The sequence below is a fragment of the Amphiprion ocellaris genome, chromosome 1, assembly GCF_022539595.1.
Source record: "Amphiprion ocellaris isolate individual 3 ecotype Okinawa chromosome 1, ASM2253959v1, whole genome shotgun sequence".
Lineage (NCBI taxonomy): Eukaryota > Metazoa > Chordata > Actinopteri > Pomacentridae > Amphiprion > Amphiprion ocellaris.
Window position 1 is genome coordinate 43773787 of NC_072766.1, and position 16199 is coordinate 43789985.

General features: G+C 43.5%; 2 protein-coding genes across 12 annotated transcripts in view; one reads left to right on the forward strand and one right to left on the reverse strand.

Moving 5' to 3' along the window:
- Positions 1–1691: 1691 nt before the first annotated feature.
- On the reverse strand, positions 1692–14606 carry agrp (agouti related neuropeptide). Its single transcript, XM_023296508.3, has 4 exons — positions 9850–14606; positions 7878–8085; positions 5921–6006; positions 1692–2015 (listed from the first exon to the last, which is right to left on the reverse strand). The coding sequence occupies exons 2-4, from the start codon at positions 8014–8016 to the stop codon at positions 1824–1826; spliced, it is 417 nt and encodes a 138-aa protein (XP_023152276.1). The 5' UTR covers positions 8017–8085; positions 9850–14606; the 3' UTR covers positions 1692–1823.
- The window catches only part of vps13c (vacuolar protein sorting 13 homolog C), a 78697-nt gene continuing 77076 nt past the window's right edge, over positions 14579–16199 (forward strand). For 10 of the 11 annotated variants that reach the window (XR_008601608.1, XM_055010326.1, XM_055010411.1 and 7 more), the window contains exon 1: positions 14580–14762. Coding sequence is in view for 9 of the 11 variants with exons in the window: in XM_055010326.1 (XP_054866301.1) it covers positions 14663–14762 (100 nt within the window). In the remaining 2 variants the exon portion in view is untranslated. Of the gene's footprint in view, positions 14763–16199 lie in introns of all 11 variants that reach the window. The other variant, XR_008601635.1, reaches the window with a different exon arrangement.

Below are 16199 nucleotides of genomic sequence, written 5' to 3' on the forward strand. Positions count from 1 at the left end.
ACTTTAGTCAAATTGTCTCTTATGTTCTACCAGAGGAACCAGAGACAAACACATAACTTGTGATCTATCTGTGGGAGGGAACCTCTGCATCAGTAGAACTGCTGCTGGATGTTAAATACTGGATCAGGACCGGAGTTTACCCACATTACTGTTGGAACACATGCAGATAACCTTCTTCAGAGGCTCCTCAAAAAAAGGAAATGTGTGCCTTTTGAAGGTCCAATGATTTGTGGAGAACCAACAGACCCCAGTAGAGATTGCTATATTAGTATGGTTCCTCCAGTTGGAAAGGGAATATCAAGAAAGAAAAACTAGACGGTGCAGAAGATGACCAGGAAGCAGCTCATCAACATCAGCTGACCAGACATTAGTCCACCAGACCCCCTACTGGACCAGATCTCAGATCACAGGAGGACTGAAGGATCTGCTCAGGAGGAGGTTAGGATGATCCTGATGGAACTGAAGGATCCATCCAGGAGGAGGTTAGGATGATCCTGATGCTGTTAAAAGAGACAACCTAAGAATCACCATGTTCTGAATAACTGATGTTTCAGGTTGTATTTTCCTCATTTAGTTAAAATCAGTCATGAGACTTGTTTTGTTGGATCCTACCAGAGCAGCACATGGACGCTTCAGAAATAAAGATTCTGTCAAGCACCAGATTTATCTACATGTGTAATAAAACTGTCATATCTTGGAACCATAAGTCAGTCATCAGGTTATTATCTGTTTTCCAGTTCATCTAATCAAAGAATGTAAGATTTATCCAGTTTTATCTCACAGACAGTTTCCAGCCATTAGTAAACCAGCATTATGAAACCAACAAATGATCAAAAATTAGATCTTCTCTCAGCAGGAACTTCACCACTTCACCTAATGATCCTCAATAACAGCTGTATTCTATGGAGAACTACAGGATAGTTCCTCTGATGATCAGAAACTAGTCACATGTTTAGAGGATTCAGGAGGTCCAGGAGGACAGACCCTAACCCTCCTGTCCTCATTCAAAGGGAAGCAGTGGAGCATGTCGACAGCATCAGGTTCCTGGACGTCCACACCTGCCCTGGTTCCTGAACACAGCTCACCCAGTGAAGAACAAAACAACCCTGAACCGTTCTGGTCTCTCCCCTCAGCTCCTGATAAACTCCTACACAGGCTCACTCTGGCTTCACTGATCTGTACATCCCATCCTACTAACTCTGGTTACATATTCATATCTCTGGAGGATTTTTTTTATTCTATATAGAGTGCATTTTTCTGTTTTTATCTACAGCTGGAGTCACCAATAGAAATTATGCTGTGGAAACACAATGACAAGAAAGATTCTTAGAGGCTGTTTCCATAAAATAATCTCCTTCTGCCTTTAACTATCTACTCTGCTGTTTCTTCTAGAATGTGCAGATGTATGGAGTCCCTGCAGCTCAGCACTCCAGCTTACCTCCAGAACTGCTCCATCACTGTAAAACTTTGCTGTAAAATCAGAGGATTCAGCCTCATGTTGGAACCAGAAACTGGTTCTGCAGAAGAAGAATGAAGGAAGTTCCACCTGCAGCTAACAGGATGACTTCTTCAGATTTGTTCTGGATGAAACTCTGGAGGTTTGGATCTGAGGATCATCAGGTGTGAGGTCATGAAGAGTCTGAGCCAATGAGAACATCAGATCCTCACATTTCATAATCACTCACACACACTCGGGTTTTAAACGTATTTATTTCAGATTTAAACATTTAAACATCATCGACATGTTTCCATCAGCAGCATCACTGTTTCTGGTATCAGGTGAGTCGTCAGGTGAGTCTTCAGGTGAGTCTTCAGTTGAGTACTCAGGTGCGTCTGGGGGGACAGGCGTGTCCGACTCGGCGGCAGTAGCAGATGGCATTGAAGAAGCGGCAGTAGCAGGTGTCACAGGGGTCACAGCAGGGCAGCGGGTATCCCAGACAGGACTGCTGGTGAGGAATGCAGCGCCGAGGAGAACGCATGGAACGACCCTGCAGCTGCAGCGCTGCAGACGCATCCTGCAACATGGAGACGAGACATGAAGACAGCACACAGAGACAAGACATGGAGACGAGACATGGAGACAGCACACGGAGGCGAGACAAGGAGATGGGACATGGAGACGAGACATGGAGATGAGACATGGAGACAGCACACGGAGACGAGACATGGAGATGAGACATGGAGACAGCACACGGAGACGAGACATGGAGATGAGACATGGAGACAGCACACGGAGACGAGACATGGAGATGAGACATGGAGACGAGACAAGGAGACGAGACATGGAGACAGCACACGGAGGCGAGACAAGGAGATGTGACATGGAGACGAGACATGGAGATGAGACATGGAGACAGCACACGGAGACGAGACATGGAGATGAGACATGGAGACAGCACACGGAGACAAGACATGGAAATGAGACATGGAGATGAGAAAAGGAGACGAGACATGAAGACAGCACACGGAGATGAGACATGGAGACAGCACACGAAGACAGCACATGAGACGAGACATGGAAACAGCACACGAAGACAACACACGGAGAAGAGACATGGAGACGAGACATGAAGACAGCACACGGAAACGAGACAAGGAGACGAGACATGAAGACAAGTCATGGAGACGAGACACGGAGACGAGACATGGAGACAGCACACGGAGACAAGACTCGAAGACAGCACATAGAGATGACACACGGAGACGAGACATGAAGACAACACACGGAGACGAGACATGGAGATAACACATGGAGAGGAGACATGGAAATGAGACATGAAGACAGCACATGGAGACAACAAACAGAGATGACACAGACACGACACATGAAGACAACACACAGAGACGAGACACGGAGACGAGACTCGAAGACAACACACAGAGACGACACACCTAGAAGAGACATGAAGACAACACATGAAGACGAGACATGGAGACGAGACACGAAGATGAGACATGGAGACGAGACACAGAGACGAGACATGGAGACAGCACAGAGAGACAAGACATGGAGACGGGACACGGAGACAACACATGAAGATGAGACATAAAGACAAGACATGTAGACGACACATGAGACGACACATGGAGACGAGACATGAAGACGACATATGGAGACAAGACATGAAGACAACACACAGAGACGAGACATAGAGACGAGACACGGAGACAACACATGGAGACGAGACACACAGACGAGACATGAAGACGAGGCACGGAGGCAAGACACGGAGACAACACATGGAGATGACACATGGAGACGAGACACGGAGACAAGTGTAACCCAGGGTTAAATTAGACTATATTAAAATAATAGAAGATCCATTTAAAATAAAATATATGATACGTCGTCCTAGTCATGTGACTTTTTACCTTTCACCTTTGCTCTCTATACGTCATGTGACTGTTAAACCTTTGCTCTCGCTCAGCTGTGGCCGACCAATCACATTGCTCGCTCAGCTGTAGCTGACCAATCACGTCGCTCGCTCGGCCTGTGCTGCTTGATACAAGCTACCCGGCGCTGGTTCCCCTTCAGTAGCGTGTTGGGGAAGCACACTGAAGAGCTACCACAGGTCAGTAGCGCTTGGTTCTATTCAAATAACCTTTCTAACATCAAAAATACTCATCCGATGGTTATGTTCTTTTTAGTCCTTGCCTACCGCGGGAGTAGGAGCCGTTTGGCCACGGTATATGTCGGGATTGTCAAGGGAATTGATGAGTCTGTCTGTCTGAAATGTTTGTTGGTTGGTTGCGCTAGCTTAGCATTAGCATGTCGAACCGATGCAATTCTATAGACTGGCTACGTAGCATCTAGCCTTTGACATGCTAATACAGCGCTCACATTCATTCAAATATAATCGTTCTTTACGTTAAAGAGCATTCAAATTTTAATAGCATTTTGACAAAACATTGGTCAAATGATTTTGTGAACTTTTCTTTTTGTTCTATTGTTGCAAATGGGATGAACTGACTTATGAAATGAATCATTGATGTTATATACTGTGTACACAAGAAAAGAATTAATTATTGGAAGTAACTGAACAATAATTGAGATTCTATGAAATGAACTAGCTAGTGTTGATGATTTCTGATGCATGGTCCTGTTTATATATATTATCTAGGCCAGGTCCCCTTGCATCCTGTTGGGGTAATCCCCAGATGGTGAGCTAAGTTACCTGGAGTCCCAGAACCTCGGTCTACACCTTCTGCTGGTACTGGTAGGAGGCTGTGGCAGCCTTTATCCACCCCCCACGTTTACTCACACGCACTCACTCGCACACTCGAGGCCTATGGCCCATGGACATTGGATAACTTGTGGGTGGGACCTACAAGGACTCTTTGAATTATACCCGGTCAGAATGAATTGAACAACCTGTCCGGACCGAACTGTGCAGTCCTAAATCCATCCGTGCGTGTGACTAGATCCCAAACTGGTTTCCCCATCGTGGGCTGAGCTGTTTTTTTGTTTTGATTATTATTTTGTAAATACTCCACTCAAGTGCACTTAAACAATATCTCTGCAGATTGTAAATATTTGGGTTTTCTATTTCTGGTTATAATTTATGGTTATGTTTTGTATGTCAAAATTCACTTTAATATATGGTACCAACACCAACTTTGAATTCCTGTCTTCTTGTGTTTTATTATTACACTATCGCCTCCGAGAGCCGAGCCAGATCTTTTGAACGAGCCTACCTTTAAATCCTAAATTCTAAAATATTGAAATAAATATTTGGGCCACATGTACATGTTACACAAGACATGGAGACGACACATGGAGACGAGACATGAAGACGACATATGGAGACAAGACATGAAGACAACACACAAAGACGAGACATGGAGACGAGACACGGAGACAACACATGGAGATGAGACACACAGACGAGACATGAAGACGAGACACGGAGGCAAGACACGGAGACAAGACACGGAGACAACACATGAAGACAACACACAGAGACGAGACATGGAGACGAGACATGGAGACGAGACACATGGAGACGAGACACATGGAGACGAGACACGGAGACGAGACACAGACGAAACATGGAGACGAGACATGGAGACAAGACATGGAGACAACACATGAAGACGAGACATGGAGACGAGACATGGAGACAAGACATGGAGACGAGACATGTAGACGAGACATGAAGACAGCACATGGAGACAATAAACGGAGACGACACACAGAGGTGAGACATGAAGACGACACACGGAGATGAGACTCGAAGACAGCACATGGAGACAAGACATGGAGACAACAAACTGAGATGAGACATAGAGACAACACATGGAGACGAGACATGAAGACAACACATGGAGATGAAACATGGAGACGAGACATGAAGACAGCACACGGAGACAACAAAGAGACGACACAGAGATGAGACATGAAGATGACACACGGAGACAGCACACAGAGACGAGACTCGAAGACAACACAGAGACGACACATGGAGACGAGACATGAAGACAACACATGGAGACGAGACATGGAGACAACACACGGAGATGAGACATGAAGACAATACATGGAGACGAGACATGGAAATGAGACATGAAGACAGCACATGGAGACAACAAACAGAGATGACACACGGAGACAACACACAGAGACGAGACACGGAGATGAGACTCGAGGACAACACACAGAGATGAGACATGGAGACGAGACACGGAGACGAGACACGGAGACGAGACATGGAGACGAGACAGGGAGACGGGACACGGAGACAAGACACGGAGATGAGACATGGAGATGAGACACGGAGACAACACATGGAGACAACACACGGAGACGAGACATGGAGACAGCACACAGAGACGTCACACGGAGATGACAGGCAGACAGGTGAGCAGGTCAGCAGGTGTATCACTACTCTAACAGAGGATCATCTGCTATTCTAAACCCCACCTCATCATAGGAGCCTCCATCCAGCAGGAAGTGGTCCTCCACAGAGTCCTCGGGTAGGAGGGCGGGGTCAGGGGCGTGGCCTCTCTCTGCAGAAAACAAACACCTGTTGTTCACCTGAACTCCACATGAGATCACACCAGTTACATGTTCAGGAACATGCTAAATATCAGAGCTGGAATAAATCTATGAAAGAACCAAAGTACAGGAAGATTCATGTTTCAAAGATTCCATCAGAGAAACCTCAGAGGAACCTCCAGACCTGAAGGGTTCAACATTTATAGTTCACTGGATGTTCTGATCCATTCTGGAAGATCAGGAACCATCAGAGGGTTCTCTTGGATCAAACCTCAACCATCCTCTGGAGCACAGGAAGGAAGAACTCAGTCTGAGGCAGGATGTGATGTTAGATCAGAAACAGATGTTCTCCTCCAATAACCAGCAGTAATCAATAAAACAAACACAGAACATCAGTCCTGAGATGATTAGTTCCTCGGTCGGTTCTGTTCCTTCTGTTATTAATGCACAGTTCTTAGAACATCTGAATTCTAGTTGGAGGTCATGAACCTCCTCATTAGTCTTTGTCATGGTGCCCGTTGCTGCTAAACTCCCACAATGCTCTCTAACCTCCTCTGGTCTCTACAGGATTAAACAGGTAGAGGCTCCACCTGCTGGAACAACCAGGTACTACAGCTGATCTAAATTTACTGACATCATGGAGAGAAAACAGGTTTACTGCAGTACATCCTACCATCTAGTACTACATTTACCCTCTAAAACTACATCCTACCATCTAGTACTACATTTACCCTCTAAAACTACATCCTACCATCTAGTACTACATTTACCATCTAATACTACATTTACCCTCTAATACTACATTTACCCTCTAGTAATACATTTACCCTCTAAAACTACATCCTACCATCTAATACTACATTTGTCCTCTAGTACTAAAATTATCCTCTAGCACTACATTTACCTTCGACTACTACATTTATCCTCTAATACTACATTTACCCTCTAATACTACATTTACCTTCTAGTATCACATTTACCATCTAATACTACATTTACCCTCTAGTACTACATGTACCCTCTAGTACTACATTTACCTTCTACTAATACATTTATCCTCTAGTACTACATTTACCCTCTAGTACTACATTTACCTTCTACTACTACATTTACCCTCTAATGCTACATTTACTTTCTACTACTACATTTATCCCCCAGTACTACATTTACCTTCTAGTACTACATTTACCATCTAATACTACATTTATACTCCAGTACTACATTTATCTTCTAGTACTACATTTACCCTCTAATACTACATTTATCCTCCAGTACTACATTTACCTTCTAGTACTGCATTTACCATCTAATACTACATTTTCCATCTAATACTACATTTACCCTCTAATACTACATTTACCCTCTACTACTACATTTATCCTCTAGTACTACATTTACCCTCTAATACTACATTCATCCTCTAGTAGTACATTTACCCTCTAATACTACATTTACCCTTTAGTATTACATTTACCCTCTTGTACTACTTTTAGCCTCTAATACTACATTAGATAATGTCCTACTGGAACTCTACTACCAGGTTCCAACACGTTCCATAGACGATGTTAGAAACTCTTCTGCTGGTCCAACAAAGATGTTTGGACTCAGAGAATCCTGATCGGAGCCTTGTTTAGAACCAGATCAGGTCAGCAGAGGTTAGTGATGTTTACAGAATAAACTGTGCAGATGTTTGGTTACTGCTGGACAGAACTGGTTGGAACGCTGCCAGACCTCATGTTTCCATGGGATCACATAAAGTTTTTATCTACCTGTAAGACCAGAGCGAATAAACGGACAAACTAAATAAGACTCTGAAGGTAAACAGACAAGACAGAGTGTCAGGTGACAGGTGGAGCTCTCTGATTGGACAGGTGCTACTGACCCATGTCAGACAGGTAGGAGGTGTCGGGGCGGCGGCCGGTGGCTGGAGCTTCATCCAGCTGGATGTTTCCATGGACCAGAGATGAGGAGAGTCTGAGCAGGCTGAAGGACCAGCAGCAGAGCAGCACCGAGCCCAGCATCCTACTGCTGTTAGAACGAGAATGATCTGAACCACAACTCCCACAATCCTCAGCTTCTCCACCAGGAACCTAGAGGAAGAAACACCAGCAGCTTCAGTAACCTCAGACCAGATCAACACCTGACCTCCCACCATGTCTCCTCAGATGTTAAACTCTGAACTAATGGTGTCTCCTCAGACTTCTGTGGAGGTTCTCAGTCATCCAGGTCCTGGAGATGGTAGAGAAACCAACTGGAGGTTCTGGAAGATGTTTCTAGAAACATCTTCCAGAACCTCCAACTTGTTTCTTCTGAAACTCCTACCTTCTCCTTATCCTGCAGATGTTTTTCTATCTCCATGTCTCCAGACTTTTCCTCTCTACTCTGCTCATCATCTGTAGGAAGATGTTCCACCATGCTGGATGGATCTCCAACTACCTGCTCCTCTCTTCTCTGTTTCTACTGCATTTATTTTAGTCTCTCTGAGGAAACACTGCCTGCAGTTCAACCCGAAATTCTCTGAATGTGTTGGTCTCAGCTGAGTCGGTCCTGGAGAACCAGAACCAGGAGGAGGTTCTGGATCTAGGGGATCAGATTTAAGCAAACAGTTAAAGTCAGAGATAAAAGTGATTTAGAGGAAACTTCACATCAGATTATATAGTTCAGATGATTTGCTTCCGGTGGATAAATGGTTCCATGTTAATATTTTATTTTTAAATCTAAACATCAGGTTCTAGTTCTAGATCCAGTTCTGAGGATCTGTAGGATCTGTGCTGCTGGGAGAACATGTGGTAGAAAAAACAGGACATTAAGATTCCACTTATGACAGCAGATATCAGCACAAAGAAAGGAGTTGGTGTTTCTTCAGGGAACAAACAGAATGAAGCTGTTCTCTGGAGAACCAAGAAGAAAAAGAACCAAGAAGAAGAAGAAGCAATAAGAAGCATTCTTCTTATTAAAACTGATCAATTATCTGACATAAATAAAGCAGGAAACAAACATCACTGGACACTATATATATATATATATATATATATATATATATATATATATATATATATATATATATATATATATATATATATATATATATATATATATATATATATATATATATATATATATATCCTCTCTCTCTCTCTCTCTCTATATATATATATATATATATATATATATACACATATATATATGGTAAAGTCATATTTTTTAAATATATATATTTTTAAAATCATATATATATATAATTTTTAAAAAATATATATTTAAAAAATGTCACTTTACTAGAAAACTCTGTAAAAGCAAAAATATTCACATATATTATAAAAACAGTACTATTCAGATATATTATATATAAAAACAATAACATTCACATATTTTATGTATAATAATATTCACACATACTACATATATCAATAATATTCACAACAGCTGTTATTTCTCTCATCTGAACTCAAACTTATCGACATAATTACAAATTTAAAAATTCAATCAGAAGCACTTTCCTTCAGACTGAAATCTGTTTCAATCAATAAAATTCAGATCACAATATTTGAATAACTTAAAAAAACATCCTAATCTGTTGATGTGCAGATTTAATAAATAAACTGATTTTATTTGTGACATTATAGCTGATATTTCATATCTGATATATTAAATATATAGTATCTGATATAATATCTAATATCTGATATATCAGATATTAGATATCAGATACATAAAATATATAATATATAATATTATCACTTATTTTATATATCAGATATTAGAGATCAGATATGTAATATATCAGATATATTATATCCGATATATGAAATATCTGACCTTCTCTCTGCATTAAAGTGGATGGAGTGACTCACCTGATGCTCTTCTCTGTTTGTGTCTCTGAGAGATGAAGGAGGTTTAAAGACTGGAGGTCACATGATCTGCTTGGGGCGGAGCTTCAGTACTGCAGTAATAGTACTACAACCACCAAGAGTTTCGGGTCCTTCTGGTTCCAGTGATCCACTAATGAAGGTTTTATCAAAGACACGGTTGTTGTTGCTTTGTGTTTATATGAAACCAGCACATCTGAAAGTTCTCCAGAGACAGAAATGTTCTCAAACAAGGAACCTAACACAGGAAACACTCCTGGAGATCCACATTCTCATCCAGGAAGGGTCCAGCTGCCTCCAGATATCCAGGAAGTGTAGATGCAGTCCTTCAGCAGAAATACAGACCAACCAACAGCTGGAAGACAAACCAACATTTGGACGTCCAAGAGTTTCTACAGCAGGAAATGACCTCATCCTGATCCTCAGGAAAACCACCGAAGACATGACAGGACCTTCAGCAGCAGAGGTCAAACCAAACCAGACTTTAGATCATGGCTGAAGGTCCTACGAGGCTGTCAAGAAGCCCCTGACCAATCAGAGACAGAGGTTAGCCCCAAGAACTGGACAGACAGGAACTGGAAGAAGATTCTATGGTCAGATGAGTCCAGTTTCCAGCTTCATCTTCCTCCTGTTGATGTGAGGCTACAGAAGGCCAGGAAAAGCATCATCTCCAGCATGTACAGGACCTACTGTCAGGCATGGTGGAGGCAGTATCATGGTGCTGCTGGTGTTGTTGTGTCTCATTGAACTCTGCCAAGTATTATTCCATTCTTCAAACCCACATGCTCCCTTCTAGTGTTCCATCGAGGTCAAACTGGCTGTTCTACCAGATAATGCTCCTTGAACACAACCAGCACCAGTAGAACTCATCCAGGACCAGCAGAACTCATCCAGGACCAGTAGAACTCATCCAGGACCAGTAGAACTCATCCAAGACCAGTAGAACCTGGCTGCAGGAGCTCAGTATCCAGGTCTTAGAGGGTCCAGCTCAATCCTTGGACATGACTGAAGATCTGTGGTGGATCATCAGAAGATCTGATTCAAAGATTCAAAGATTCAGGTGTTGGTAGGACAGGTGTTGATGGACAGGTGCTGGTTGGACAGGTGTTGATGATAGGTGTTGGTAGGACAGGTGTTGATGGATAGGTATTGATGGACAGGTGCTGATGGACAGGTGTTGGTTGGACAGGTGTTGGTTGGACAGGTGTTGATGGATAGGTGTTGGTAGGACAGGTGTTGATGGACAGGTGTTGATGGATAGGTGTTGGTAGGACAGGTGTTGGTTGGACAGGTGTCTAAACTATTACCTGTTCACACCTGGACCTCCTCAGATCACTCAGCCAGTTGAATGATCTAATTTCAAGCAAACCAACAGCAAGCAGAGCAGCAGAGAGGAGGTTCTGGAAGGTTCTGAGAGGTTCTGAAAGATTCTGGGAGGTTCTGAAAGGTTCTGACAGGTTCTGGAAAATTCTGGGAGATTCTGGAAGGTTCTGGGAAGTTCTGGAAGGTTCTGAGAGGTTCTGGGAGGTCCTGAGAGGTTCTGAAAGGTTCTGAGAGGTTCAGGAAGGTTCTGAGAAGTTCTGGAAAGTTCTGAGAGGTTCTGGAAGATTCTGGGAGGTTCTGGAAGGTTCTGAGAGGTTCTGGAAGGTTCTGAGAGGTTCTGGGAGGTCCTGAGAGGTTCTAGGAGGTTCTGAGAGGTCCTGAGAGGTTCTAGGAGGTTCTGGCAGGTTCTGAGAGGTTCTGGGAGGTCCTGCAGTGAAATTATAACCTGACCTGTGAGATGAATCAAAATGTTTTTAACCTTCATGTGTTTTTATTCCTGACGCGGAACGACGGTAATCACCTCTGATTGGAGAACATCACATCAGCATTCTGCTATTAGTCTCAATCTGCCGCTGTGTCCCACCTTCATCCTCCTCCTCTTCGTCGTCGTCCTCCTCCTCCTCGTCATCCTCCTCCTCCTCTTCATCCTCCTCCTCTTCGTTCTCCTCCTCCTCCTCCTCTTCATCCTCCTCCTCCTCTTCGTCCTCCTCTTCCTCCTCCTCGTCATCCTCCTCCTCCTCTTCGTTCTCCTCCTCCTCTTCATCCTCCTCCTCCTCTTCGTCCTCCTCTTCCTCCTCCTCTTCATCCTCCTCCTCCTCCTCGTCTTCGTTCTCCTCATCCTCCCCCTCCTCCTCTTCCTCCTTCTCCAGATATGACAGTTGATGACATCACGGCTGCTCTCAGGAAACGCAGCGCTAATGTGAGGATGATCTAATAAATTACGGCCAATCAGCTCTAACCAGCCTAACCAACATGTTGTCCTCGCTCCACTTCCTGCTTTGGCCTGAGCTGTTGCCGTGGTAACAGTGGAGGTCAGACTCAGAGTTCATCATGAACCTGGAGAACAGGAGGACCAGAACTTCACCGTCAGAACAAACACACAGATCAGGCTGGACCTGGACCTTCATGATGAAGAACAAGCAGAAGCAGCTGAGATCCAACTGAGGAGGGTCAACATCTGGCCAGGATCCTTCTGGAGGTTTCATGTGAGGAGAACCAGAGCTCTGCTGGCACACAGATGGATGGAGGAACCTGCTGTGGATCAGGAGAACAAACCAGTAGAGGAGGAACCAACGGTCCACTGAGAAGAACACAAACCACTTCCTGTTGTTGTACCTTCAGAACTACAGCTGCTTCCTGCAGAACCACCAGGAGGATCACCTGTCCTCAGGGGGCGGAGCCTCTCCCAGCTGGCTGAGGGGGAAGGTTCACCTGGACAGGTAACGTTCTATCACAGGTTCACCTGGACAGGTAACGTTCTATCACAGGTTCACCTGGACAGGTAACGGTCCGTCAGACAACCAGACTCACATTCACACCTACAGACAGTTTAGAACCAGCAGGTAACCTCAGCAGGTCTTTGGACTGGAGCTGGAGAACCTGGAGAACCCAGCAGGGAGAACATGGAGACTCCACACAGGAAGACCAAAACCAGAACCAGAACCACCGTACCGCCCGACAGAATACTTTGACAAAATATAGTTTGTGTGTCTTTAGGTTTGTTTTTGTTGTTTTGTGTTTATTTTGTGTGTGTTTGTGTATGTTATAGTGTGTCTGTTTCACACTGAGCTGCTTCCTGACAAACACACACCGTGTTTAAAGGCAGTATTTCAGGTATAAACTGTGTTTTAAAGGCAGTATTTCAGGTATAAACTGTGTTTTAAAGGCAGTATTGCAGGTATAAACTGTGTTTAAAGGCAGTATTTCAGGTATAAACTGTGTTTTAAAGGCAGTATTTCAGGTATAAACTGTGTTTTAAAGGCAGTATTGCAGGTATAAACTGTGCTTAAAGGCAGTATTTCAGGTAAAAACTGTGTTTTAAAGGCAGCATTTCAGGTATAAACTGTGTTTAAAGGCAGCATTTCAGGTATAAACTGTGTTTAAAAGCAGTATTTCAGGTATAAACTGTTTTTAAAGGCAGTATTTCAGCTATAAACTGTGTTTAAAGGCAGTATTTCAGGTATAAACTGTGTTTTAAAGGCAGTATTTCAGGTATAAACTGTGTTTAAAGGCAGCATTTCAGGTATAAACTGTTTAAATGCAGCATTTCAGGTATAAACTGTGTTTAAAGGCAGTATTTCAGGTATAAACTGTGTTTTAAAGGCAGTATTTCAGCTATAAACTGTGTTTAAAGGCAGCATTTCAGGTATAAACTGTATTTTAAAGGCAGTATTTTAGGTATAAACTGTGTTTAAAGGCAGTATTTCAGGTATAAACTGTTTACAGGCAGTATTTCAGGTATAAACTGTGTTTAAAGGCGGTATTTCAGGTATAAACTGTGTTTAAAGGCAGTATTTTAGGTATAAACTGTGTTTAAAGGCGGTATTTCAGGTATAAACTGTATTTTAAAGGCAGTATTTTAGGTATAAACTGTGTTTAAAGGCAGTATTTTAGGTATAAACTGTGTTTAAATGCAGCATTTCAGGTATAAACTGTGTTTACAGGCAGCATTTCAGGTATAAACTGTATTTTAAAGGCAGTATTTTAGGTATAAACTGTGTTTAAAGGCAGTATTTCAGGTATAAACTGTGCTTAAAGGCAGTATTTCAAGTATAAACTGTGTTTTAAAGGCAGTATTTCAGGTATAAACTGTGCTTAAAGGCAGTATTTCAGGTATAAACTGTGTTTTAAAGGCAATATTTCAGGTATAAACTGTGTTTTAAAGGCAGCATTTCAGGTATAAACTGTGTTTAAAGGCAGCATTTCAGGTATAAACTGTGTTTTAAAGGCAGCATTTCAGGTATAAACTGTTTTTAAAGGCAGCATTTCAGGTATAAACTGTGTTTAAAGGCAGTATTTCAGGTATAAACTGTTTAAAGGCAGCATTTCAGGTATAAACTGTGTTTAAAGGCGGTATTTCAGGTATAAACTGTTTAAAGGCAGTATTTCAGGTATAAACTGTTTTCTGCAGTATTTCAGGTATAAACTGTATTTTCTGCAGTATTTCAGGTATAAACTGTTTTAAAGGCAGTATTTCAGGTATTAACTGTGTTTAAAAGCGGTATTTCAGGTATAAACTGTGTTTTCTGCAGTATTTCAGGTATAAACTGTGTTTTAAAGGCGGTATTTCAGGTAAAAACTCTGCTATGACTCACTGTCACCTGACTGATCGATGCTCTCTTTCTCCGCCTCCTTCTTCTGACATACAGACATAAATAATCGATCAGCCACAGCAGTCGATCCCAGAGATTCCTGCCACCCGGAAATCAGCTGAGTGCAGACGTGACCCGCGCAGGGTCCGAACCGGAGCTCCGTCATGGTGTTCGAGTCGGTGGTGAGCGACCTGCTGAACAGGTTCATCGGAGACTACGTGGAGAACCTGGACAAGTCCCAGCTGAAGATCGGCATCTGGGGAGGTGAGCTAAGCGGCTAGCTAGCAGAGCGCAGGCCAGAGTCCGTTCATAAACGGTTTAATTTAAGACCTGCAGCCCTCAGGATAGATATCAGAACATCTAGAACATGAGGAGAGGTCCAGTCCTGAGACCCGGGTCTGCTGTGAACTTCGGCGTCCCTCTGGACCATCAATCAGTCTTTACTGGGTCCATTAGCAGCCTCCAGTCCGGACACCTCCCGAACGCACGGTGATTTATTACAGGACCTGACAGCTGATTAAACCGAACCGAACCCACGTCAGAACCCCTGAGACCAGACCCAGAACTCACCGAACCTCAGTCAGAACCCCTGAGACCAGAACCAGAACTCCCAGTCCTGCTGTTCAGGTCCGGATCACATTTGAGACTCGCTCAGGTAGAATTGACAGATTATTAAATGGAGTCTGGTGTGAGAACCTCACCTCCACACAGCGCCAGGACCAAAACAAACAAACAGACAGACAAACAAGCAAACAAACAACTAACTCACTCTCCTGGACACACCTGTAAAGGTATCTGTACAGGTGTGTCTGGTCAGGCTGCGTTCACGGACACCAAAGGGTTACTGAGACAAACAGGGTGGACAGTTAGCCTGCAGTTTATCAGCTTAGCGCGCGCGCACACACACACACACACACACACACACACACACACACACACACACACCTCTCTAGTCTCTTTCTCCTTCAGAGGAGTCATAGGAGTCTTGGTGGCCTCCCTCTCTAGTGTCTCAGGTCTTGAGGACGTCCTGCTCTAGTCAGATTTATTCATGTTCCAGCTTCCTTCCATTTATTAATGATGGATTTAACTGGACTCCAGGAGAGCTTCAGGGACTTTAAATGTTCTTGTATCATCCTGACTGATGCCTTTCAACAACCTTTCCTCAGAGTTTCTTGGTTCTTCAGTCTTCATGGTGTAGTTCTATCCAGGAGTTCTGATCCACCAGACATTTCTCTGTCAGATCTTCTGCTGGAACTATGAGGCCATCAGTCTGGAGGAACTTCACCAGAAGCTCACTGGAACAAATGATCAGTTTCAGACCAAAATCACGAGTTTAAACTCTCGGTTCAGGATGATCTGCAGCGTGTCTCATCCAACATGTTAACATCCAGGAACATGTGACGCTGTATGTTCTGTGTGTTTCCTCATACCTGTTCACTCTGAGAACCTGAAGAACCAGAAAGTTCACATTCTGGTCCAGTAGAGGGAGAATCAGCACACCTGCGACAGGTAGGAGGACGATGTCTCCAGGTTAGAGGAGGACAGAGTCTCCATGTTAGAGGAGGACAGAGTCTCCAGGTTAGAGGAGGACAGAGTCTTCATGTTAGAGGACAGAGTCTCCATGGTAGAGGACAGAGTCTCCAGGTTAGAGGACAGAGTCTCCAGGTTAGAAGAGGACAGAGTCTCCAGGTTAGAGGACAG